The following is a 26,999-nucleotide window of genomic DNA, read 5'->3' as shown; positions in this document are numbered from 1 at the left end:
TCATAAAGAATATTTCCCCAAAAATTCAGTTTAATTAATCAAATGTTTATTAAACACCTTATGTGTATAATGCACTGTGCTCAAGCAAATATTCTAATATTGCAAGGTCTGAATCTCAAGTAATTTCAGGGCTCCTCTACTCCTCTTTAAGAAAAGAAAAATTTACAAATTTAAAATTCAAATAGGCTCTTGAAAGAAGCCCATGTAAGTGAGAGATCCTGACTTAAGCTTCAATTATTCCACAGTGTGTGTGTCTTTAACTGCAATAGACACTGTGGGAGGTCAAAGATAACCAAACATAATCCCTACCTTGCTTAATTTTAGAGTGAAATCTGTGCTTAACTTTCAAGGATATTCCTATTAAAAAATGAGATAAATATATAAAGGGGCTTTTATCTCCTAGGGAAACAATTCTGAATTTGTTACCATTTAAAGACCATCCTTTTTTTTTTAGAGGTTTAGATAAGTGAAGTCATTTCTTATAGAAAATAATTGTCTTTTATTCCTTGCTTATATCAGTTGTTTTAGTCAGCTTTTCATGGCTGTGACCAAAATACCTGAGAAGAGCAACTTAGAGAAGGAAAAATTTCTTTTGAGCCCACAGTTTCAGTCCATGGTCAGCTAACTCCATTGTTCTGGAACAAAGGTGATGAAGAAACTCAAGATGGAAAGATGTGACAGAGGGAAGTTGCTCAACTCATGGCAGCCAGGAAACGGGGACAGAGAAAGAGCAAGAAACTAGAGACAAGATATTTAAAACATGCCCCCAATGACCTACTTCCACCAGATACATCTCACTTGGCCACAGTTACCAACTAGTCATCCAGTCTAATAATTAATCCAACAAACTGATTAATCCACCGAATAGGTTATAGCTCTCATAATCTAATTATTTCACATCTGAACATTCCTGTCACACATGAATTTTAGGTGGGACACCTCATATCCTAACCATAATATTTATAAAATTTATTGCATATATATCATTCATTGATGATGTATTTTAATTGCCATTGTTAAAGTAGCTTGATTGACAAGCCATGTTCATTCACTATTAACTTTCTTGCAACTCAAGTAACTGTCAACAGATGGTAGTGATGATCTGTTATGCAATGGGGAAAAATGATAATGGTCTTTTAAATGTGACCTTTAAAAACACTAGAAAAAAATCTCAAAATGCCATTCTGCATTTAAAATAATTATATTAATATTTAATTTTACTCTGGGTGAAAGGTAAAATGGCAAAAGAAATACAAATAGAAGATTTTTAAATGTGATAGCATGGATTAATCTTCTCATTCATTCATTCCTTCCTTTATGAATTCAATCCAGTATCTTCTATGTTCTAATAACCATCCTAGTCTCTGTAAGTCCTAATCTTTAAATACAAAGTTACAAATATATACAACAATTTATTTTTATGGTGTATATTTTTCCTATTTGAGAAATAACTACCATTTCTATCCTAGGACTTCCTAAGTACTTCTCTTTTTTATTTGTTATTTTCTCTTTTGAGATGGAGTAAAGAATTGCTGTCCTAAAATGCTGTACTTAAAACCATGACATGAACCTTCATTCCTAACCCTGGACTCCCTTTGCTCTAGCATTAGATGTTGTTTACTTTTCTTTGTTTCTTCTCTTGAATACCTATTTCTCTTAAGTTGTATTCCTTCATCACTTCTAAGTTTCTGGATATTTATATCCAAAATTTCATTTAGATAGTTTTCTTAGAGGATCTCAACTTTTCCTTGTTACATGATACTTTTAGATTCATTGGAAAAACAATATATTTGACAAATAATTCTAAAGTTATTTTTTAAAGCAATTTCCATAAGAAACGAATGGGTAGGTTTGTTTGTTGGTTTTTACAAAACAAAACAGAAATTTCTGGCTAAATGTGACTATATTACTGGGTCTGGTTAATTGCTTATTAGTAAGGGCAGATAATTTGATAAAAATGTAGAAGACTTTGCATTATTTGCTGTATAAAATGTCTGTAAAAAGAAAAAATTGGCCACTGACTCCAGTCTATAACTTATAACTGATATACAGGAACAAGTATGGGATAATTTGAATAGTAAAAATGTTCTGGAAAATGTGCTATGGATAAATAAATTTTTAAAAGTTCATTTTATATGTGTGTTAGTGTTATATCTATACAACAAAATATCTGAGAAAAAAATTTAAAGGAGGAAAGGTTTATTTTGACTATGGCTTCAGTCCATTGTTGGCTGACTCCATCGCTTTTAGGCCTATCTTAAGGCAGAACACCATATCAGAAGGAGAAGTATAGTGGGGAGGAAAGCTGTTCTCCTCATGGGGGAGAGAGAGAGGAAAGAAGAGGAGAGGGAGAGAGAATGCACTAGAGAGAGAGGCTAGGAACATTTCGTTGCATTTAAGGGCCCCACACCCAAGGACCCACTCTCTCCAACTAGGCCCTATCTCATAAGTTTCCACCAGCTCCTAATAGTACATTAAATTATCCATCAGTGTATCCATTGATAAGGTCACAGCCCTCATAATCCAATCACTTTCCAAAGCCTCACTTCTGAACACTGCTGCCTTGGGGAGCAAACCTTCAATACATGAGCTTTTGGGGGACATTTCTGATACAAACCATATAACAATATGTAATAGGAAAGACTGTACTTTATTTCTTTTTGGATCTAGTACTGCTTAGATGTGAAACATTGCTCAAATCCGTGGTTTTTCATCTCTACATGTGTGGTATATTTCAAGTAGGCTAAATCAGTATACTTTGAGTGTGTTAACTCCAATATTTCATTAACTTTCTATTTTTATGGTCCATTAAAAACAGTTGCTTGAATCCCTGGAATAATAATTAAATCATAATTTTTCATAATTTTCAAATTATTAAAATGTGCTGAATAGATTAGTCATTGCCTGTTGTCTTTTGCTGTTTTTTTTTCCTAGTGAAAGAAGCCTTGAGTCCTATAAAATTTAACAGATGGGATCTCCCAGAAGTAGATCCAGAAACTATGCAAACCAGTGAACCGTGGGTGTTTGCAGGTGGTGATATTGTTGGTACCGCTAACACTACAGTGGAGTCAGTGAATGATGGAAAGCAAGCTTCTTGGCACATTCACAAATATATACAGGTAGGCATTTGTCATTACTTTCAGTAGGTCTTTTTTTGCAATGGATAGTTGCTTTTTCATTATTTCTGATATTCATCTATATGAAAAGTTTATAAGGTATACAATAAGTATATATGAAATATGTTCATACATATTTACTTGAATACAACTTTAAAAATTCAGACTAGAAAGTAGAAATGTAGTTGATTGAAAATCCATTATGCTTTTCTACTTGTGGATGCCACGAGGCCATTAGTCTTGCTGTGTTTGAAGTATTTTCAATGTCATAAACACATAGATACTATATTTATCAAATTTGATTATAAACAATATGATAGGAAATAGAATCTATATTCATAATGATTTGCACAGTCCAGAAAACTTATTTGGTTGTCCATTTGGAATAGGTAAGGTACTATCCATTTCCCAATTTGTGTGCACCAAAATGGAAAGAAAACAGTTTATGAATTTCAGTTGTAATTTTTTAACTATTTACTTTTATGATAAAATGAAAACTATAAGAATGATGAAATGTTAAAGTTGAGCAACTCTTGTACAGTAAGTGTGGTCTTGGGGCAAAAAGCCCAAACTATTAGATCTTACTCTTATTTTTTGACTAAATGCTCTATTTTATTTTACTCTATAACTCAATTAAATGTTGATACTTCTCTCATTTGCATGAATTTTTTCTGGAAAGATTTGCTCCTGTTGACAAAATTCTTGGACTTTTTTTTTTTTTTTTTTGTACTGGGTATTGAACCCACAGGTACATTACCACTGAACTACATTCCCAGTTCTTTTTATTTTTCATTTAAGTCAGAGTCTTGCTAAGTTGCTGAGACTGACCTTGAACTTGGAATCCTCCACCTCAACCTCCTAAACTGCTAAGATTGCAGGTGTGCACCACCCTCCCTAGGTCCTGCTGATAAAATTCTTAATCTTTCTTTCATATTCAGGAAAGAATACTAACAGTATGTCTTCCCACCTCCTGTCTTTTTGTTTGTTTTCCACATGTTAAAGTAAAAATGCACTTTGTCTTTCATGTTTTCTTGAACTTATTCCTCTTTGCCAAGACTATTTTGTCTATTCTGGTTTTTCTTCTACTTGTGTAATTTATGCAGGGCTACTTCGTGATGTAGGGCCAGGCATAGTAGTATTTGCACCATCCTGTTAATGTTTGGTTAACCTGCCTCCTGACACCTTATTCTGTGAGAATAGGGCTTGAGATTCTGAGACTGGGGCATAATGTGTCAGAAATGTGGGGTTCTAAGAATGAGTATTACATAAAGGATGTTTTTTGGGAAAAAAGACAAAGTTATGATTTAGTAAGCAATCAAATCTTAAATTTAAAAATTGCCTAAAAATCAGGTAAAACTCAAAAGTAACTTAAATTAGTCCAGGCAATAGGGATGGGGGAAAGAATGCAGTTTTAACAAGTGGATAAATGGGGCTGAAGGAAACAAGTTGGTTTGGGTTGCATTTTTGCAATGATCAAATAGCATTGCTGTGCTTTTACAATTCCCATAGACTTTCAGACACAAAGGAAACAACTAAAGACAGCTACTGGGAGTGGATGGTCTCCTTGTTTTGATTCCTTTTGATCTTTTTGTCTCCAGACTTATCATCTGTGTTTTTGTTTTTTAAATTTTTTTGGTATCTTTATTTTTTTAAATTTATTTTTATGTGGTTCTGAATATTGAATCCAGTGCCTCACATGTGCGAGTCATGCACTCTGTCACTGAGCCACAACCCCAGCCCGTCATCTGTGTTTTTATTTTCTTATTTTATGGTGGTTACTTTCAGAGTGCTCTCAAGACTCTCAATCTCATCTCTCCTGACCCCTGCCTCCAGCAAACATTCTCTTGCATGATCCAGGTATCTTCACATACCTGGACATCCGGACATCTTGACATGCATATTTAACTGATATTTAAAATTCACTGGCTATGTTCATGTGTGTTCATGTAGATGTCTTGCGTACAATATAGATTCACTAATTTTGAACCAAATATGTATTCTCAAACCTGATTTACCTCCAGCGTGTTTGCTGATTCCCAAATTCAAATCTACCTTTGTAATCCTTAGACTTTGCATTGTTAAACTAATAAAATGTTCAAAACCAACTTGGGAATCAACATAGGGCTGATAGCTTTTTATTTTGCTAACATTAAAACAAACTTTCAAACAAATGAAACTTTAACATTTATTAATGTATTAATAGGACTATTTCATGAAAGAAAGTAGGAAAAGACAGTCTCCTTTAGAGGTACTTACCAAGAAAGCACACTGAAAACATTTACACCAGTGTGTATGCACGTACATTTTTCTTACTATCCACTTGTATGTACATGCTATTTAAGTTTTGTTTTATTCTTTTCTTTCTTGTATATATCTTGCCAATTCTATCTCTGTAAAGACTTGTATACATTTATTTTATTTTGCTCATTTGTGTGTGTGTGTGTGTGTGTGTGTGTGTGTGTGTGTAGTTACCACTTTTTGTTTACCAGTTATTTCAACAAGCAGCCTTTTAGCTCCTTGAAGGAATGAAAGTAGAATCAGGGGATGAGATAAAGAGTCTTATGTCAGGACAGAAGAAGCCCAGTGAGTGTGTAAATTCACTTTACAAGAGTGACAATGGTTGAAGAGCAGAAATTCTAAGGAGATTTGAAAGGATAATATTGAATAAGGGGTCAGTGGATAATGGATTTAGTTTTCTAAATATTATATCTGTTTATACATTTTAAATAAAAATACATAGAGAATACTTAAATATATTTTATGATGGTAGATTTGTAATGTTTCATGACTATCATTCTAATGGATTCTTTTAAACTCTACACTCTATTTTTTAAAAGAAAAATTTAAATTAATATTTTATTTGTACAAATTTCTGGTAGAATATGATAATTTGATACATGTATACAGTATATATGATCAAATCAAGATAATTAACACATTTATCTTCTTAGGCACTTCAAAATTTTTTTAACATTTAATAATTATGCCTATTTATGAAGTACAGTGTTAATATTTCAACACATGTATACAATATGTACTGATGAAATTGGGATACTTAATATTTCCATCTTATTGTTAAATGTTTGGAGCCTTCAAACTCCTGTCCTCCAGTTTCTCATAAATATATCATTGTGAATTTTACTCCCCCCACCACCGTGATGTATATACATTAGTAGAACTTATTACTTGACCTGACAGCATTTGGGTACCTATTATCTCACCCCTACTCTTCCCAGCCTCTAGACATCACTATTGCATATTCCAGTCAACTTTTCTTTAACATTAAAGGATTCTTAATGGAGCTTTTCTTTGGGGTTCATTGTTATGTTTTAACTTCCCTGAATCTGATAAATGTGCACTGAAAAAACAAAACAAAAAAAAGAACCAGCATTTTACTTAACTTCCACTTATGAAAAAAAATAAACTCTTAGTCTGATGAAGAAAAACATGCACATGCTTTAAAAATACATATTGCAAGGGATGCCAATATTTGAAATATAAAATAAAAAAAATGGATGTTCAATAACTGTTTGTGATTTGGAAGGAGGATTAATATTTGTAAAACTAAGCATTGGATTACATTTTAAAATCCAGTAGAGATGAAAGGTAGGTGAAAATCTCTGTTAAATAGAATCAACACTTTCACCTTCCTGCCAGGGTGATAGATTCAAAGTGCTAAGCAGCTGTAAGGTTAGAAGGGAACACAGAGACAAGGTGAGACTTTTCTCTATCTGCAATGTCATTGTGTAGTTCTGGTCTCCATTGTCTCCCATGAAAGTACCTCTACTTTGTCCACTGTTCAATGCAATGTCCCCACCCTTCAGCCAGGCCATCTTTTAAGAATAAAACATGATCATAATTTCTTCATTGAAGATCCTTCAGTGGCTCCCCTTTCCACTCAGGACAAAGCCCAAACTCCTCAGCTTGTGATGCCACTTTCAGTTTTGCCCAGCAAATCAAGATTTGCCCTGGATCTGAGCCTTTTACCTGCTCCACCCAATACCTAGCTGGATCTTACTTATCTTCTGGGTTTGCTCTGCTTCCTCTTCCAAGTAGTGTGTAACACCAAATTCCTAGTGTGACTCTTGAATGAATCCTGCATACTGATCTGTCTCTACATAAGCCAGTGACCACAGTTTTTATTGTTATGTCCTCAAAATAAGAATGTATTCATGTATTAAATAGGAAAAATATGCAAAGCAAGAATTTACTTTAAATAAACTTAAGTAGGAGTTAAAACTAATGGGTTTGTTATATGATAGCTTAGTAACATTACAAATAGTATTTTCTTACAAATGTATTCATTAGGAAAAATTTTATAATTTATGAAGTACATTTGTGCATGAAGGCTTATCATTCTCTTATATTTTATATCAGTATGTTTTGGGGAAAATGTAACATTAGATAGTATATTTTTAAGAATGAATTAATGCACACATTATAACATGAATTAATGCATGCAGTCACTGCAATTGGGTGCTTAGAATTTTTTTGTAATATGCTTTTTAGATAAATGTGATTATTTAAAGATATCCACGTAGGTATTTCAATAATTCCCATAGTTGTCTGAAGAGAGCTTCACTTAAATTTCATTAGTTAATTTACTCAATTACCACTTATTGAGTACCAGCTGTTGGGCCCAACACTTGACATTGTGAGGGTACCAAAATGAATTAATGAGGAGAGGTATATTATAGTGACTATAAATTAAAGACTAGATTTCAGAACCACTGCTAATATTGTCAAACTGTGTGACCTTGGGCAAGTTACTTTGTCCCTCTAGGGCATGATCTTCCCAGGAGTAAATAAGTGATATATTAATAAATAAGCAATGTTAATTAAAGTTGCTATCTTATTGGGTTATGGGGAAGATTATGTGAGAGAATTTATGGAAAAATTTAAATACAGAGCCTGCTTTATAAATATTTGTTTGTTGGTTTTATTATTGTAGTTTATTTAAAGATAATTTCCTTTAGATTAAAATATGATCAGAAAAATTATTAAGATTATTTTTAAAATTATGAAATAGTCAGGCGTGGTGGCGCATGCCTTTAATTCCAGTAGCTCTGGAGGCTGTGGCAAGATTTCGAATTCAAAGCCAGCCTCAGCTAAAGCAAGGCTCTAACTAACTCAGTGAAACCCTGTCTCTAAATAAAATACAAAATAAGGCTGGGGATGTGGCTCAGGAACTGAGTGCCCCTGAGTTCAATCCCTAGTACTCTCCCCCACCCCCCAAAAAATAATGAAATAGAAACCCAAAGTTTATAATCTTAACAGATGAAAATTGAAACAGGCTATTTCAGGTAATAATAAAAGCATGTTGTCTAGCCATTCAATTATTCATCCATAAATCATTCATCTATCATTCTGTCCATGATGTCATCCATACATGGATTCACTCACAACTTTAATTTAAAAAATATCTAAAGTGTTGTCTTTTATCAATAGAACAAATTACTAGGTTTGTAAATGTGAATTAAAACATGACACTTGGCATTAAAGATGTTACAGACTAGTAAAGAAATCAGTTGTGCAAATATAGGTCTAATACAATATAAACAGAATCATCAAAATGGTAAAGGTACAGAGTTAGCCTGGAAGAGCTAATTATCATTTTGGATGTGGGTCTCATGATGTGGAATTAACAAAGGCTTCACGAAAACTACAGTACAAGTGAAGAACAAAATTTAGAAGTAATTAGTGATGAGAATTGCTAAAACTTAAAGAGAGCTGCTGGATGAGATTTTATAGGATGCTCACTGCCCAAGGAGGACCCAGACAAAGGTCCCAGCTGGCTGAAATCCAGACCATGCTCCACTCAACAGGCAATGGGACTTTCAGTTGTGCTGCTGCTATTCAAAGAAAGAATGCCTTCCTTAAGAATTGTCACCAAGGTGCTCTTTGCTTGCTCCATAGACCTTGCACCTGTGCACCTGCTTCTCTTGATTTCACCAAAAGACATGGTCCAGGAAGAACATAGGGAATATGTAGGAAAATCGTAGTAAAGATGTATAATTTTACTGAGGCTACAACAGGATGAGTATAACTAGTTCATAATTTTAATTTGAGTTATGTTATATGTTCAAACCATTTCTATGCTGAATTGATAGTGTCAGATCTGCTATTATTGTGGGAAAAATATTTTCCAATTTGTCAACTTTTCCTTCACGAATTGTTATTTTATATTACTAAAATAATAAATTAAAATAGAATAATTTTGAAAAAATACTGACATAAATATACCATATGTTAAAATCTGTCAAAGCTCATAGTGTATGAGGGCACTTACCTTCTTTTTCCTTCTTCTTCAATACATGAAACATTTTAAGATAATAAAATACATTATTAAAAACAAATTTACGGGGCTGGGATTGTAGCTCAGTGGTAGAGTGCTTGCCTAGCACACATGAGGTACTGGGTTCAATCCTCTGCACCACATATAAATAAATAAAATAAAGGTATTTTTTAAAAATTTACTTATTTTTCTTTAATTACATGTACTATAAGTGATCCCATATGATTTTGCCTTAATAACATTTAGTTATATGATATTGGTATAGTGTACACATATTTGAGTTTTTCCTATCACTTGAATAAGTATTTCTGAATATTAAGGATAAGTTTGACAGTAGAAAAAGTATGTAACTGAAAGATGACCATAGCTAAATAAAAAAATTTCATAAATTTTAAAATTTATGTGAACATTTATTTTGTGTATGTTTAATGGGTCTATTTATTTAACTACTATGTGCGTGAGTATATGTACATGTATTGTTTAGATAGATGGATACATAGAAGCTCTGTATTAGCAAAAAAATTAGCAACATCTAACCATCAACCTTTTCTTCCTCTTAAGGAGATTAATACTGATGTTTGAATTCAACGATTATCCTTTGGAAAATGACAGAGAAAAACATGTTATGGTGTAATGAAAAATTAAATTTACCTTAACCAATAAATGTTAAAGGTTGGGGCTGGGACTTTAGCTCAGTGATAGAGCACTTGCCTAGCACATAAGAGGCACTGGGTTCCAGCCTCAGCACCACAAATAAATAAATAAATAAATAAATAAATAAATAAATAAATAAATAAATAAACAAACAAACAAACAAATAAATATAGAGTGTATATATATATAGTTATATTTATATAGTTATATAGTTTATATAGTATATATATGTATATATACAGTATATATATATATATGTGTGTGTGTGTGTGTGTGTGTGTGTATATACTATCTATCTATGTCTATATATACTATCCCTCCACAACTAAAAAAAATATATTTTAAAAATGTTAAAGGTTGCCAAGGAGCTGAGACCAAAATTGACTAAAATTATTGGAGAAGGTTCATGAAAGAAGTGATACCTTATTTTTGTCTTCTTCAGAACATAACCTTGTGTATACATAACCTTGTATATTCACTTGTCCATTGTAATTATAGCTATGATTTGTTTAGCTTCTGTTGTACATTGTATTTTATTTTAATTGCAATGCTATGTAGAGTGGATATCCTTCTTTATATTTCACTGTTTTAAAAATAAGGCCTAAAATGGTTGCACCTGTGTGAGGTCAGGGTCTTGTCAGCAAAGGCACCAGGATTTGAACCCACACATGTCTATTATTATCCTTTTCACTGAACTGTTTCCCTGGGACTATTGAGCTCTGGATTCTTAGTCTTCTTGCCAATTAGTAGCTGTCCTTGACATCTTCCCCTACATTGTGCATGTATTAAAATTTAAAAATGGTAATAATGCATTAGAACTTTGAGAGTTTCTCTGGAGAAATTAGAGGTTTGTGATTGGTGATGGCCTAATTCTGCATGTAACTTACTCTGGTTAAAAATATACCTTTACTAGAATGATTAAATGGACAAAGAAAATTTAAGAATATGAACATACCACATCTTCTAACTTCCAAAGGAAGCAAATAGAGGTAAAATTAGCTGTATGATTAAAGACCTAAATCAAATTGTTAATTGAGGGTAAAAATAAGGCACTTTAATTATATAGGTAAATCCAGAACATTCATTAATAATATAAATTGGACAAATCCAGAACATTCATTTAAAAACACCAAAGTACATAAAAGTTCTGTTATCCTATGAAACAAACTCAATAATTAGTTGGTTATTAAGAAAAAGTTAAGATAGTGATTTTGTAAAGGATCTGCATATTTGTTAAGCTTAGCATTTTGATTTAAAGCATGTAGATAATTTTTCATTTTCCTTTTTATTTAAATGGAGGGCCAAGGTCTTTTGAATAAAATAGTTGGTGTTCTATTGTGTATCTTTACTATACCTATCTGTAATGTGTTGTTTGCAATTTCTATTTTTGTTTTGAAAAGTGGATCAAGACCTTCGAAGAACACACAAAGCAATTTTCTGGATTTCTGAATGGTGGTTCTGCAGTCAGTTCAGTTGTTTAGTGCACACCGAAATTGACAGCAAATTTTTGTTGTTGTTAACTTCTCTTTATCTTTTGAACAAATTAACTTAACTTTCATAGGCTCAATCCTGTATGTTTTCACATTCACATGACTCATTAATTTATGTAATATTTATTTACATTTATAATCAACACATATAAAGTACAACTAACTCATGATAAGCACACTACTCAATGATGGGAGTAAAATGTTTGTAGTCACATGGGGCTTTTCTGATTTTAAACATTCCACATTCATTGGCCATCCTTTGGAATTCCCAGAGGAAAAGGAGGGAAGGACTTAGTCTAGTTAGTCTTAGGTACAATCAAATTGGTTAAGGATCTGTAAAGGACCTCAGGTTCTTCTTAACAAAGGTGACAAACTGAAGAGTTAATATAAAATGTTATTAATATACAAAAACACATCATTCAGATGTCTGGGCACTTATTTTCTTCTGGTATTAACATATAAAAAGATTTGTTTACAAAAAAAGTGTAGAAAAGAACTGTATATTTCGTCATGTGATGTCCTCCCACAGAGAACAAAAAGGAGACAGAAAACAAGCTAAATTCTTCCAAATTCTAATCCCCAACCAGGAGCTCATTTTTTCTGGAGTAGGCACAGTAGTTCTGAGAAGGCTCCTTATAAACATGGAGCATTTTTGTCAAGTAAATTTGATCTATATGGAAATAATAATCTCCAAACTCATTGGTTTGATTGCATCAGGAGATGATCCTTTGGTTATATCAGTATTCTTTTATTAAGAATGCTGGTTTAAATTCCCTATCTTTTAGAAGCAATGTTATGAAACCACAATATTTATTACCAGCAGTGGAAAGGTCAACTAAATTTACATGTTGCTGCAATGAAAGCAGCTGTAGGGGTAGAAATATAAATATCAAGAGACAAAAGACAAGTCTTATTAGTGGAAGAATCTACACAGAATCAATACATAGAGGAAGAAATTCAAATAAAGGAAAGAATTCATATAGAGCTTTTATAAAAAGACGGATAGGAATGGAAAAGGAAAAGAAGCCATATTTTTTTCTGGGTGAAATCCATTTCATGAAAATCAAATATTTGTTGAAAAATACAAAGTGTAAGGATGGAGGCATTGGGGCTTTAAGCATTTTTTAAAAAGTTTTAGTAAACTATGTACACAGTGACTTTAGGAGTCATTGATTACTTACTTACAGAATAGTGAAGTTGAATGATTATAGAATTTTCTTTATTAGCAGCCAGCATTTGACATTAGCTTTCAATAACAAAATGATAGGTTAATTTTGCATTATTAGTTTAGGTTTAATGTTCCTATTATGTACAAAAATATGAATGTATGCATATTCTTAAATGATACTTTTTTTATTCTTCTACAAATTTTGTCCTTTACTCAAATATGCTAAATTTCTATAGTAAGTATCCATGCTATGGTGTATGATACTGTTTTTATTATTTCATTTATGAATCTATATTATTCTCCCTAATTTTTTAACCCCCCAACCCCCCGTGACTAATTATGACTGATTTTCATAGCATAATTATCTTAGGACACACAGAAACATACATAAATATTCTGGCATCTTACTAGATCTGAGGAATCATTTTTAGCCCTGTCAGCTCACCAAGCACAGGTGACTTCAGTTTTAGCTTTCTACAATGTTTTTGAGCCTAACAGTGATGCTTATATGATATGCTAATGAAGGTGATAAGGAAGTTCTTTATCAGTTATCATGATTCTTCTCAGTTGTATGTAGTATATGGGCATATTTTGAAATAGGTGTTTAAAGTTCTTCACTATATCATAATTTCCATGCACCATCAACCTGCTTTTCTAGTACTTGAGGTTTTTGTGTATTTTCTTCTTGTTTGATTCAGACATAAAAGAATCACTAGTTGTTGAGGAAACTAGGTATCTCAGGGGATTGGTAATGAGATACAGAGCCTTTAACCTCTTGGTCACTAGTTCAAATCTGCCCCAGGTCAAAAGTGACAGAAAGTCATTACCCTCTGATGGCAGTTCAATAGGCTATGTGAAAAGAATTTGTGATTTCAGTACCACACAGAGACAAATTTATGCCATAGACCTACAGTAGAGTGGGTACAAAATGGTAGTTGTGATTTTATTTTGAAAAGAAAGGATTCCAGTCATTTCTAAGTATTCCACCTTCTTCCTGTGAGCTAATCCTTTTCATGGATTTGTTGATGGAATGGTAAAGGAAAACTAGGTCTATGCTAGTGTTGGTTTGTGATTTGGGGCCATGACAAGCGTATCCATAATAATCTTTACCTGTCATTTTTGCTAATGAGGTACAATTCAGCCCTTGTTGACTTTTAAAAAGTGATTACATACTCAGATGATGACTAATTCAAAATTGAGTTATATCATTCATGTCTTCTGTTTCTTCAATGATCTTCTGCAAATATCTTTTAATGTTTCATTTTCCTTTTTAATTATATTATTATTTTCCTGTATGTTTGGACATATGTGAATATTTAGGGAGGCCTGTTCTTTCTTATCATTCTTTCACTTAAGAAATTCTTAGTTAACAGATAAGAACAATTATAAAGACACTATGAAGGTAGAGAATGCAAAATTGAGTACAGTGCAAAAAGTTTAGTGCTATGAAAGGTAATTGAATTATGTGTATTTATATAAAAAAACTCAACCTTTACTTTTTTCCCATTTTTAGGGTTTGAGATTCTATAAGGACTCTTATCGCTCGAAAATCTTTAATGAATACTCGAGTTATTAAAACTTCCTTATTTGGGCTCTTTAAAAGGAAGAAAGATTTATATGATCACAATATTTCCTTCATAATATCATACTTACTAATTTAGCTTGATATCAGGCTCACTGATTCTCAAAATGGACCTACAGTGCTGGATTGGAAGAATTTTAAAGCTAACTTACTAGTTTTGTGAGAGGATAATAAAAACTAAAGAATAGTAGGAATTGTGCATCATATTAAAGATTTCTGTTCTGGACCAAGATGAGAAGTTGCTAAAAACATGGTAGGGATTCAGAAGATGAAATTGCAAGAACTTATCTGTGTCCAAGTGTCTGTTACTTGGAAGACCTTCTGTCCCAACTTGAATAAAAGACACTTGTTATCATTTTCATTGCCTAAAATATCACTTTAATTCCACATCTTCAAAGGCATTATTTTGCCCTGACATATACCAGTGATTTCTACAATATCTGAAGAACTATGATTTGAGAATTAGAAATTTAAATTGCACAGGCTTAATATTAGAGTATTTCCGTTACCCTTTGCAGGTTTTGAGGCAGCTTATTCGACCTTACAGTCTCACCAGGAAGCTAATGGGAAAGCCTTGCAGCAATCTTCACAGGAAAGTTTCCAAATGTCAAGTGTCATCTTTCCAGCTGTTAGATGAATGGGTAGCCAAGAGGCATTTATTTGGGTGTGCAGCCCCTGTGAAATCTGGGTGAGGCAGGAGAAAAGGCTATAATTTGGTGGTTAGTTTACCAGCGTTGGTATAGTTGCAAATCTCCTGGCCAGGCAAAGGACTTCATTTTGTGGTTAATGATTGACAGCTGACTGCAGTGTTTTTGCACTTAAAGAATAAAAATGTCTTTTAAAAAAAGGCATCATTGATATGTCATACTAATTTTTGAATCCTCCACTGCTTCAGATAAAAACAATCTTATCAACTGAGCTGCCTTCTTCTCTAAACCCTTTCCAACTGAGAAGAGGTAAGGCTTTTGAAATGACAGCTGTATTAAAATCTTGAGACTTATTGAAAAAGTGTCCTTCAATTTAAGATATATTGCAAACTCTTTAATTCTTATGTTAAGAGAAGATTGATATAAATCATTGGCCACTGTCAGGTTGAAAAACAAAGAATATCAATAAAAAGACAGTTTTAAATCATAATGGATTCTGTTTGAGACAGTAATAGCCTCCAAAAAATAATATTGAAGTATGTCATGGCTAAATGCTGTTTCCATACCAAGTTTTCCACTTCGTCAAGATCACAGTGTCAAGATGACTTCAGTCCAGTCTCATTGGAAACTGAGACTTTAGACTTAACTAGTATTGGAAATGCATGTCATCTCATTTTTATCCCTTGCAATGGCAAGTAGTAAAGTTGGATTTGCTTACAGTCATTGAAAAATGAATTCCATTTCAGCTGGTTATAAATAAACATATAATAAATTCAATAGCAATGGCTATAGAATTTACCTCTGTGATAATATATTCAGGTTAATTTGTGGTGTGTTCCCTAGCTAATGTTTTAAAATAATTATGATGCATCAGCAACTTGACACTTTTCTATTAAAAATTCTATTTGTAATAATGTGCAGCTTTTTGAGTATGAAGGGATTTGCTTTTTAATAACATCTATATTGTTGTAAAAGGAAATCAAGGAAAAAATGAGGAATGAGCCTGTACCTAATGGAGCTATCAAAACAAAACTATCTGGTTGGTGATAGGGAAAGAAAGTACCATGACTAATAAGTAATTTTAATGCCTTTTATTGACTTTGTATAGGGTCCCAAACTTTTATTAAATGGCAGTATTTGACCTGAAAAGTAATTTAAAATAAAATTGTCTCTATAAAAGCAGAATATTTCCTTACCAATACAGAAGTAGATTGCTACTTCAGGCAGAGATAACTCAAGATTAGAATGGACAGAAATAATAATCAGATCTGAAAAATCTGATCCATGCCACAGGGGACTTCAGTGTATGTTGATGGTGTGTGGAAGAAGTAGCCATCACAATGTCACTAGGTCCAAATGGACTATAAATGCTGTGGATCCCATGCCCTGATGCCTAGGGCTGGGAGTTAATGACAAATCACAGTAAAAAAAAAAGCACAGAGAACCCTTAGCTTGCTGAGAAAAATCCAAATGCAAAGTATCCTAATTCATAGTTTTGACCAGAGCTTTGTTCCTCTGCATTTAGTGATCTAGTAAATAAAATTACAGTCTTAAGTTGTGAAGGACTAGATTTAAAAAAAAAAAAAATCCAGGTAGGTGTAGTGTAATGGAAGCCTAAAAGTCAAGAGTCTGACTCTGGGTCCTGACTTTGTGTTGCCTTTCTGGGTTTCTCACTATGGCTCTGAGACAGAACAATGTAATCACAGTACAATTCCCGGCTCAATGACATAACTTTTAAAGTAACCAATACAATACCTTGAGTATCACTATTTTCATCTAAGGAAGGGACAACATTACAATTGTGTATGGTTCTAAAACCCAAATAATCTAAGTTAAAAATAAAGAACTTAATTTATTCAATAACCATTATGTACTGATTAATTTTAGGTGTATAGCACTTGCATTAAATTTTGCCTTTGGATTAATCATTTTTCCTATCTTATGAATTTGAAACACTGTACTTAATTTAGTTGAGATGGATATGACCATGGAGATTATTTGATTCAACCACTGAATAAATGAGTTAAGAAGATGAGATGCAGATGTTAAAAGAATAAGCATAAGTAGTACAATGATTAACTCAGGAGAATAGAACAATAATATAATTATCTGAAAGGGTTTTAGGAAGGATATCAAAGGTACTCAAAGAGATAAAGTCAGGAATAACTTCCAAAGCAGGAGTGGTGGGGGAAGAGTAATTGCATTTCCTTATGTTCAAAGCAAGAGTTATAAAGGTCAGTAAAAGATGAAGATGTATTGCCTTTCTTAAGATATTGGAACTAGGTAATAGTAATGTCAGAGCTAAAACCCAAGGTTTTCAATTCTAAGCCCTACTTTTCTTTACTCTTCTTTATTATACCATACTAATTCATCTTTGTTTGAGTTCTAACTGAGCAAGTGGAAAATACAATACTTAGATAAATCTGTCACTAAACAAAATTCTACTTCTGAATGGAGATAGTATTAGACGTTTTGTAATACATGCACACAGTTTTCAAAATTTACCTTGTTTCATTTGAAATCATCTCCCACAGACCAGAGTCATTCTGTGCCAGATTATATGCCCAGGGTCTGTAGTACAAGTCTTACTTGTCATTGTTGTTCTCTCTGCTATCCCCAATGCCTAGAATAGTGCTTACTGCATGTTTGAAGTTTAGCCATTAAAACACCTGAAATAACTAAACACTTGATAGACGCAGTTGAAGAAATAGATATGTTTTGAAATATTTTAGGTTATGGGGACATAGGGTTAAGGAAACCAACTGAATAGAATCACTTGTTCCATTGGTGATAGATTACTTGGACTGCCAAAAGATTTGGTGCTTAATGGTGGGGTAGAGTTAACATAAAAATGGAAGGATGGAAATGAGCACTCTAGTACTTTGTTATCTTGCTCATTTGATTTTCACGACCCTCCTTTACTACAGGGATTTTTAAAACCTGTTTTAATGTGCACAGGTCTTTCCCCTGAGTCCTGACCTCACCTTAGCTTATTTCAGAGACTTCTTCCAGAAATACAAGAGTTAATCATTTAACACAAAGGCAGGTGTTGGCTAGTATGTTGTTGACTTACAATTTTGAGCTTTTTATTTCAAGTCTTAATATTTAACATCACTGCTGTCACCTTTCTTAAATGTCACTTGTTTTATTTACCTTCATCACTCTTTCTTTGATCATATAGACTCCTTTGTGTTACATGGATTTGCTGTCAGGCACCACCCTGTGCTGGTCACCAGGCTTTTCTGACTCTAGTCATTGACATCTTGTCAGCAGTGTCACCACCTTTGCCCCAAGTCCTCTGAATATGGCAATTGTTACCTTCTTGATTGACACTTTTAAAAATTTGTCAACATGCTATTTTTTATTTTGGGAGGACATCTTAAGTTAAAGCAATTTCATAAAATTAATTCTCTATTTTATCCTTTGAACAGACCCTTTGAATTGTATGAAATAGAGGTAGGGAGTAGTAGTTGACATGCCATTATCTTAACAATTAAAATCCAACAACTGGAATGTAATATAAAAGAATGTTATTACTGTAGTTCAGTTGGTAAACAAATTGACCCCTTTATTCATTAATCTGTTAATATATGTATTACTCCACTACTTACTCAGATGTTTCTTGAAGAATCCACCAAAAATAGACTCCCTCCTCTTCATCCTAACCCACATACTCTGTATTCTACTTCTGAGAAGCCATTCAAGCACATACATAATCGCATGAAAATATGCACACTTAGACCCTCCTCTGCTTCTTTGTGATTCTTCCTCATTTTCTTATCTTCACACTGTAGTATATAATTCAAGAGATTAAAATTTACTAGTGAGAGATATCAACAAATGATGTCAGCAAGCTGTGAGGAAGGAGACTCTGTGAGTGATTTCAGAAAGATAGAATAGTAGAACAGGGGAAATCCTACTACTAGCCCACTCACAGAAATACTGATTTAACATGAGCAACATGAAAGAATGTCTTTGTGAAAATATTAGAACATAGAGGTTATAGACCTCCAGTAGAGTACAAAAGCTGAGAAAACACATTAAAAGGAGTAAGAGAACAGTTTTTTCACATCAGTGATTCTCCAAGCAGGTATAGCACCATGCCAAAATAGGATCATGTCAGACACAGTTTTTTCAATGTGAGGGTGGGCAAGGCACATATTCAACTGTCCACATTTTGAGGCACTGCTTAAGGAGCCCACTTCTGCTTTCTCTCACAAATTGCCAAGGATAAACCCCTGTTGACAGCAAAGAACAGGGAAATAAGATGGAGCTCACAGTGAGTAGAATACAGATCTTGTGGTGCATGTAAACTCACACCAACGATCTCACTGAACCAAGGCAATCATGATAGGCTTCATCAGACAGAAGAATCCCTCCTGACAGCCATGCATGAAGGTGGAACCCAGACAGGGAATTCATTCACCCAGGGAGTCCTGCTCGCAGCCCCACCCAACCACAGAGTCCAGCTAGCAGCCCTGCCTTAACACAAAGCAGCTTCTGCCAATTGTATCTTAATGGGAAGCCCTTCCTGATGGCCTTGCCAAACCATATGGAATGTCATTGAGATTTGCTTAAAATCAAATCCTGGACACTGGCCCCACCTGCAGATGTTACAAGATGACTATACTAGAATTCCATGACAGCTGACTCCTGAAGACTTTCCCTTGGAAGCCAACTTGTAAAGACTAAAAGTAGGTGATCACTTTCTCAAATGTACAGATATGAAAGCAAGAAGGATGAAAAATCAGGGAAATATGATATCACCAAAGGAAACTAATAAATCTCTAGTAATGCACTCTAAAGAAACGGACATGTACAAACTACCTGACAAATAATTCAGAATAATAGTCTCAATAAAACTCATTGAATATCAAGAGGACAGACAACTAGATATCAAGAAAAACAATATGTATAAAATAAAAACAAACAAAGGCAAGGAATTAAAAAACCTGCAGAAATCTTAGAACTAAGTAATAATGACTGAATGGAAAAATGTAATAGCTTCAAGAGTAGACTTAATCAAGTAAGAGAAATAGTTATTAAAATCCAAGACAGGGCATTTGAAATTATTTATTCACAGTAGCCAAAAAAAAAAAAAAAGCATAAAGAAAGGCTTCTTGAACAACAGAGAGGGAGGAATGGGAAGAACATGGATTTCCAGAATATTAATGGCTGAAAACTTCCCAAATTTGAGGACAAAAATAGACATTTAAGTTAATTAAGATCATTAGTCACCAAATAGGGTTAAATACAAAGAAGTTTATACTGACATAACTAAATTGTTCAAAGTCAAAGACAACAGTTTTGAAAACATCAAGAGAAAATTATTTTATATAGATATGTCTCCAGATAAACAATTACTGAAGGAATTTGTTACTATTAACTCTGCTTTACAAGAAACAGAAGAAAATTCTTCAAATTAAAACAAATAATCACAAATAGCAATGGAAAACTATAAGAACGTATACATATCATTGGGAAAAGTAAAAATATAAATAAACACAGAATATTATAATACTACATTGGTGATCCAAAAATTAAAATACTAGTTCAAAAATTAAAACACAAAATATTAAGAACAATTATAACCAAAAACATGTTAATGAATACATAAAATTCAAAGAGATAAACTTTGTGTGTATACATTTTTTTGTGTGTGACTGAAACCTTAACATGAGTTTTGGTAGGGACAAACCAAATTCAAATTATAGTACTCACCAAATTATATGCATTAATTATGTTTTCATATACCTATACCTCAATACAGTTGTGAGGAAAAGGCATATGCAATAATTATCATTTTCAATATTTTAATATGTAATTAATAAAAAATAGTGTTACAGTGAAGCAATTTTTGAATGATTAATAAATTTAAAAAATTAAACAAACAAAATATATTTTGCTTATTATTGAGTTCCTAACATCTGGACACACTGCCTGCCATAGAGTAAGCACTTGATAAATATTGTAGAAAAGTTGATTAAACCAAAAAGACATTCTAGATCAAGGGACATATAAGGTTTAGAAAGCGTATTTCACCAATTCACTGGTTTCATTGGTGGTAGTACTTTAGTTTACTAAAAAATCTGGTGCGTGGCAGTGGGAGAAGAGTTGACATGGAAATAAAAAGATAAGAAAGAATATAATAGGAAGATAAATATCCAGTGAAATATAGAGCTTGGTGGAAACCACATGCTATGTGATCTGTGTATTTGATGTATATGTTTACTTGATATGTAAGTTTACACAAAGTGGTGTAAGATAAGTTTAGATAGGACTACTTCATGTAGGCTAAAATAAAACATTTGAATATTAATGACTTCCATTAAAAAACTAATGAAGTTTTGAGCATGTCAAATTTGTTTTACAAATTTGTTTTTGTATTCTGGTACAAAGTAAAGAGTGGATTTCAGTATGAGACAAGGAAAATGGGGGAACCAATAAGAAATAGTCCCTAGAAGTAATGACAGAAATCGTTAGGTTTCTGGAAGAAAAGAAATGGGAAATGAGAGAGAAGAAACACCAAAAATCAAATATAGACTTTTGGTTTTTGATAAACAGGAAGAACTAAGGAGGTAATCATATTTTGTTGTTGAAGAGGAAGAAACTTGCATGATACTACCTTCAGTTGGTAAATAGCTGGTTGGTTGGATGGTGATAGAGTTATTTAGATGAAAAAGACAACCTGTATTTAAATTAATGTAATTTAATTTTCTAGCCTTATTCTATGCCCAAGTTATAAGCATTCAGCTCAAAGATACTGTGAATAGAATTCTTTAAAGAATTTAATAAAATGGGATCATTATTTTGAAGAAAATTTTCTATAGTCTCATATCTTTTCTAAAGTTTTCATTATAAGTAATAATTTCTCAAAATGGAGAAATAAAATCCGATTGTATATTATAATTATAGTCATTGGACCTAAGCCTTTCCATCATGGAAGTAGCTAATCCAAATTAATTTCTTTCTGTAAGGTTTCTCTCCTCAGTAGTTGTTTTCTGTGAGGGTGAAGTAAGTGATCTGCAGTTAATTGATGCATTAATCCACCTATGAATTAATCTAAGTAGCTACATGTGTTATTTATTCTGTTCCTTAAAATAATCTCAGATGTGTGTTTCTAGAACATCTGTATCCCAAGAGAGAGTCCATTGTAGTTATACCACAATGGAATATAAATAAATGAGTAAGCAAAAGCTGTTTGATGATGTTATATTTTAGGGAACATAGTAGTGATGATTTATTCCCCCTTAATCAAATATAATACTACCAATAGTCTTTATTTCAGTAGTTTTTTTTCTCATTTTTAAGAAAAGAATCATTCTTTTAAATCAAATTAGGGAAAAATGCAATTGATACAATTGATAGACATCATTGCAATGTGAGTTGCATTTCCCCAACAGCATAACCATTTTATATGCAAATATCTCTGCTAAAATTCCATGATCCAACCAGGTAAAAGTATCTCATGATGAAGGACGATAATATACTGGTCAAATGTGAGGTATTTATAGTGTAAGACTCTACTTATTTTTACTTGTATTCTCAAATTAAAGGTATTGTGATTAATTATAGTAATAATATTTGAATAGTATATACATTCTATTTCTAAAAAGATTTGTTCAGTGTGTTTTTATATGTGCTCTGTGTGTGTTTGCAATCAAATCACAGAAAACTTTTAGGTTAGTTTTTAGTTTTGAGGACATTAATATTTCAGAAAAACAATGTTTATATAAGATGGAGATAGCTTGATGTATTGTAGTAGGGCTAAGATCTGAGTCAGATCTTCATGTACCACTTAATAATTGCTTACTTTAGAAAGAGCAAAAAATATTTACTTTCCTTGAATCTCACTTTCTTCATCTTTCATAAGAGAATAAGGCCTTCTTTCAAGAGTCACAATTTTCACAAAGGGAATAAATAGAAAATACCAATCACTGGTTCTGGCACAAAGTCTTACTTGGACAAGTGTCTCATTGATTTGCAGGATATACTTAGTGTCCTATTTTTACAGTAAGCCTTGGCTTTTACACATGTGTTTGTGCTTACTGGCTATGATTCTTGATAAGCAGATGGGGGCTCCACAAGAGCACCTTTTAGAGTATCTGCCCAGCTTCCACGATATTTTGTGCCCTTGCACAGACCCTTAGTAGCCACTTAGCTGAATAAGGTAGACATCTACCACAGTCATGGCCAAGACTGTGTCCCTTGCTTGAGAATTAGGAATTGGAAAGAGAATTCATATGACCAGAGAAGTTGTTCTCAGCCTTCTGTGTACAATGTGATTCTTTGAAGAGATTGTTAAGAATGTCTGGGTCCCACTCAAGAAATTATAATGTAATCATTGTTTGAAGGTACTTGGTGTTCACATCAGAATTTTTAAAACTCTCCTGATGTTTCTTAAGTTTAAAGTAGAAAATGAATGGGCTGGACCAATGTAATATCAATCAATATGGATAAAGAAGTAGGGGAAGCCAATTGGAGAGAGAAAGGAATGGATTTATATTTTTGATAAGTTCTTTTTTTCAATATGTGGGTATATGTGCTGTATGTGTACTCAAATCAAACCATCATGAAAAACATTTATTATTTTCTAACATTGAGGATATTTATGTTTTGGAGAAATAATGCTTATGTAAGATGGGAGATGCTTGAAGAGAAGAAAAGAGAAAGCTGGATCTTATGGCTTTCCTTGAGAATTTTTAGCCTTTTCTGGAGGTCCCGCCACATGCCTGCTTGAATTTCATGAGATTGTTCTGTATCCTCATAGTAACCATCTGAAGCTAGTTTCTGTTGCTTATGACCAATTGGTTGTCCATTAAAAACTAGAATTAAAAAGTCAAGGAATGTAGAAAAATGTTATACTTTAGGTAGGATCCTAACAAAATTGTGAAGTTGGTGAATCTTTAACTCACTTTATGTTATTGAATTATAGAATGTATATATTTATATAGCACCATGACTTACAAACCCAGAGCAGTTACTGACTATTCCCACTAGATGGCTCTTTGGAGAATCTTTACATTAGAATCATGGAATAATGGACTTTTGCATATTTGGAATAAAGTTAATGATTATTTCATCTACATTCATTATCACCTTACTGGAAACTGATGTGAAAAAGAGGCTAAGTTTCCAAGATTTCTAGTCTAATACATTCAACAAATATTTTGAGCATCTTTCTGCCAAATCTTATGCTAGGTACTGAAATTAAATTAAGCAGAATATATATATATATATATGTATATATATATATATATATATACATATATATATCACAAGTACAGAATATTAAACAGAAATAATTTTATTTGTGCGGAGCTATATAAGTTTCCCAGTAGAAATCACAGCTGGACTGAATCAGGAAGGCTTAACTGAAAATTTCAAAGCATTTAAACCAAGTAGAAAATAATACTTCATGAAAAAAGTCCAGATACATAGATGCATTAATGATATTTTTAAATATTGAAAATATTTTAATAAACTGAAGCATAATAATATATGCATTATAAAAATGGTAGAAGATGAGATTAGTAAGAGTAGAGGGTGAAGAACCAAAGTCAAAATTGGGATTATATAATATAAGCAGTTTATTGTTTATTCTGTAGTGAAGGACCTCAAAGAAATTTACAGATGGGAATGAAATGAGAACATTTAAGTGTAGCCTCTATAAATTTGGGACGTCTCAAAATCTATACCATCAAGTTAATTTTTAGAATTGTATTTTAAGTGACTAAAATCTTTACTCAGTCTCTCCAGAAAAAAAAAAATCCTGAGGGGGGAAAAAAGCAAACTATAAAAGAAAATGATCTTTAGACATCTCTCTCATTTTCAAAGTCTCACATGTCTGGCAAAAGCTTCTAAAATAGCAATGTTACTCCTTATTTTTATGCTCTAAGAGCTGGACATCTAGATTTTCCTTAAATGCCATTTTTATCATCCTCACTTCAGTTCTTTATGACTTTACATTCTTTTCTTTTCAGTTTTCTTCCCTTTTTTTGTTGTTTTTTTTTCCCCATTAAGTGTATGTTGAGCAACCAAAGAAGTTGAGAAAGAATGATTGAAAGATTTTTGTTTCTAAAGGGTGACTTACAATCATCAGCCAACAACACAGAAAACATATATATGTTGTGGTGGTTTTGCTACTGAGAAACTTACTGTTATCCATTTACCTTCCTTTGGTTTTCTCTTGGTAAGATAACGCTTTTAAAGTAGATCATCTCTTTGGCTGTTTGAGTTCTGTGTTTTTTTTTTTAACTTTAAGAAATAATAATGTCACTGAAATGTCAATTGAGAGCCATCTTGGAGGACACTAATGAGCAGGCTTTTTACCTGGATCTTCTCTTGATGGGTTTTAGAGTATTATTGCTTCTTTTCAAAAATTATTTTAAGCAAGCTATGAACAGAAAAAAGAAAGAAAGAAAGAAAGAAAGAAAGAAAGAAAGAAAGAAAGAAAGAAAGAAAGAAAGGAAGGAAGAAAGAAAAGGAACACCTACCAATGTAACAGAATAGGGAGCCCAGAAATGAGCCTACATGTGTATGGTCAAATGATTTTTTAAGAAATATGCATTTGGGAAAGGAGAGTCACTTCAATACATGATTTTAGAGAAACTATATCCACATGTAGAAGAATAGAAAGGGATACTACCTCACACTGTACACAAAAATCTATTCAAAATGGACTGAAGACTTAAATGTGGAACTAAAAACCTTAAAAAAAATACTGGAAGAAAACAGAGGGAAACCACATGCCATTCACCTGGGCAAAGATATTCTGAACTTGACCTGAAAAGCACATTTGAGAAAAACAAAAATAGACAAGTGAGATTATGCCAAAATAAAAAGTGCAAGAAGTGCTGCAAAGAAAACAGTGGTTTTCAAAGTTTATCTATGGATTGAGAGAAAATATAACCAATTTATATATTCAGTAAGGGGTTAATATTCAAAATATATAAGAGCAAGAAAAAATAATTTAAAAATAAACAAAGGAACTAAATAGACATTTCTCAAAGGGGACATACAAATGGCCAATGTGTGTATGTATATATATATATATATATATATATATATATATATATATAAAGGATTACTATTCCTAATCACTAGAGAAATGCAATTAGAACTGTAATGAGATGTCATCTCATTCCTATAAACTGGCTATTATCAAAAACATGAAAGATAAGAAGTATTGCTGAGGCTATGGAGAAAAGGGGATCATTGCACATTGTTGGTGGAAATGTAAATTAGCACATCTTGTGGAAAATTGTATGGAGGGAGGTTCCTTTAAAAAATAGAATTTCTATTGATCTAGCCATTCTACTCCTAGGTATTTACTCCCAATAATTGAAATCAGCATGTCAAAGAGATGCCTGTACTCTCATGTGCATACAAGTTCCATTCACTATAGGCAAGTTATATAATCAACCTAACTGTCCCTCAACTGATTAATGAATAAAGGTGTGAATACATATTGGAATGTTTTTTTTTAAAAAAAAAACAAAATAAGAAATTCTGTCATTTGTGAAAACTTAGGTTAAACTGGACAGCATTGTGTGGAGTGAAGTAAGCCAGGCACAGAGAAAAAGATACTACATGTTCTCATGTGTAGAACCCAGAACAACTGAACTCAGAAAAGAGAGTAGAATGGTAGTTAACAGAAGTTGGGGGATGGAAAAAGGGGCAAGTGGTGGTCAAAGGGTGCCAGATCTCAAACAGGAGAAATATTTTTGAAATATATTGTACTAGCATGTTGAAGATAATAAAGAGTATTTTGCATTTGAGAATTGCTAATAATAAATTTCAAATGCTCTTATCACAAAAAAAATTGTTAAGTATTTGAGGTAATGAGCATGTCCCTAACTTGATTTAATTATTCCACATCATATTCATAAACTATAACATTACTTTGTACCCCATAAATGTATGTGATTATAATTTGTCAATTAATAATGCAAAAGTTTAAAAAAATTGTTTTAATCTTTTTTTAATATCTCATGTAAATTGTTATGGTTTGGATGTGAGGTGTACCCCCCAAAGCTCACATGTGA

General features: G+C 32.6%; 1 protein-coding gene across 1 annotated transcript in view; it reads left to right on the top strand.

Annotated features, from left to right (window-relative positions):
• Dpyd (dihydropyrimidine dehydrogenase) overlaps positions 1-26,999 on the top strand; it is a 778,600-nt gene that overhangs the window by 352,143 nt on the left and 399,458 nt on the right. Inside the window, exon 12 of the mRNA XM_078026796.1 lies at positions 2,935-3,119. Coding sequence (XP_077882922.1) covers positions 2,935-3,119 — 185 coding nt within the window. The remainder of the gene's footprint in view (positions 1-2,934; positions 3,120-26,999) is intronic.

The sequence above is a fragment of the Ictidomys tridecemlineatus genome, chromosome 11 (assembly GCF_052094955.1).
Source record: "Ictidomys tridecemlineatus isolate mIctTri1 chromosome 11, mIctTri1.hap1, whole genome shotgun sequence".
In the NCBI taxonomy this organism is placed as follows: domain Eukaryota; kingdom Metazoa; phylum Chordata; class Mammalia; order Rodentia; family Sciuridae; genus Ictidomys; species Ictidomys tridecemlineatus.
This window is presented reverse-complemented; position numbering and strand designations above follow the sequence as displayed.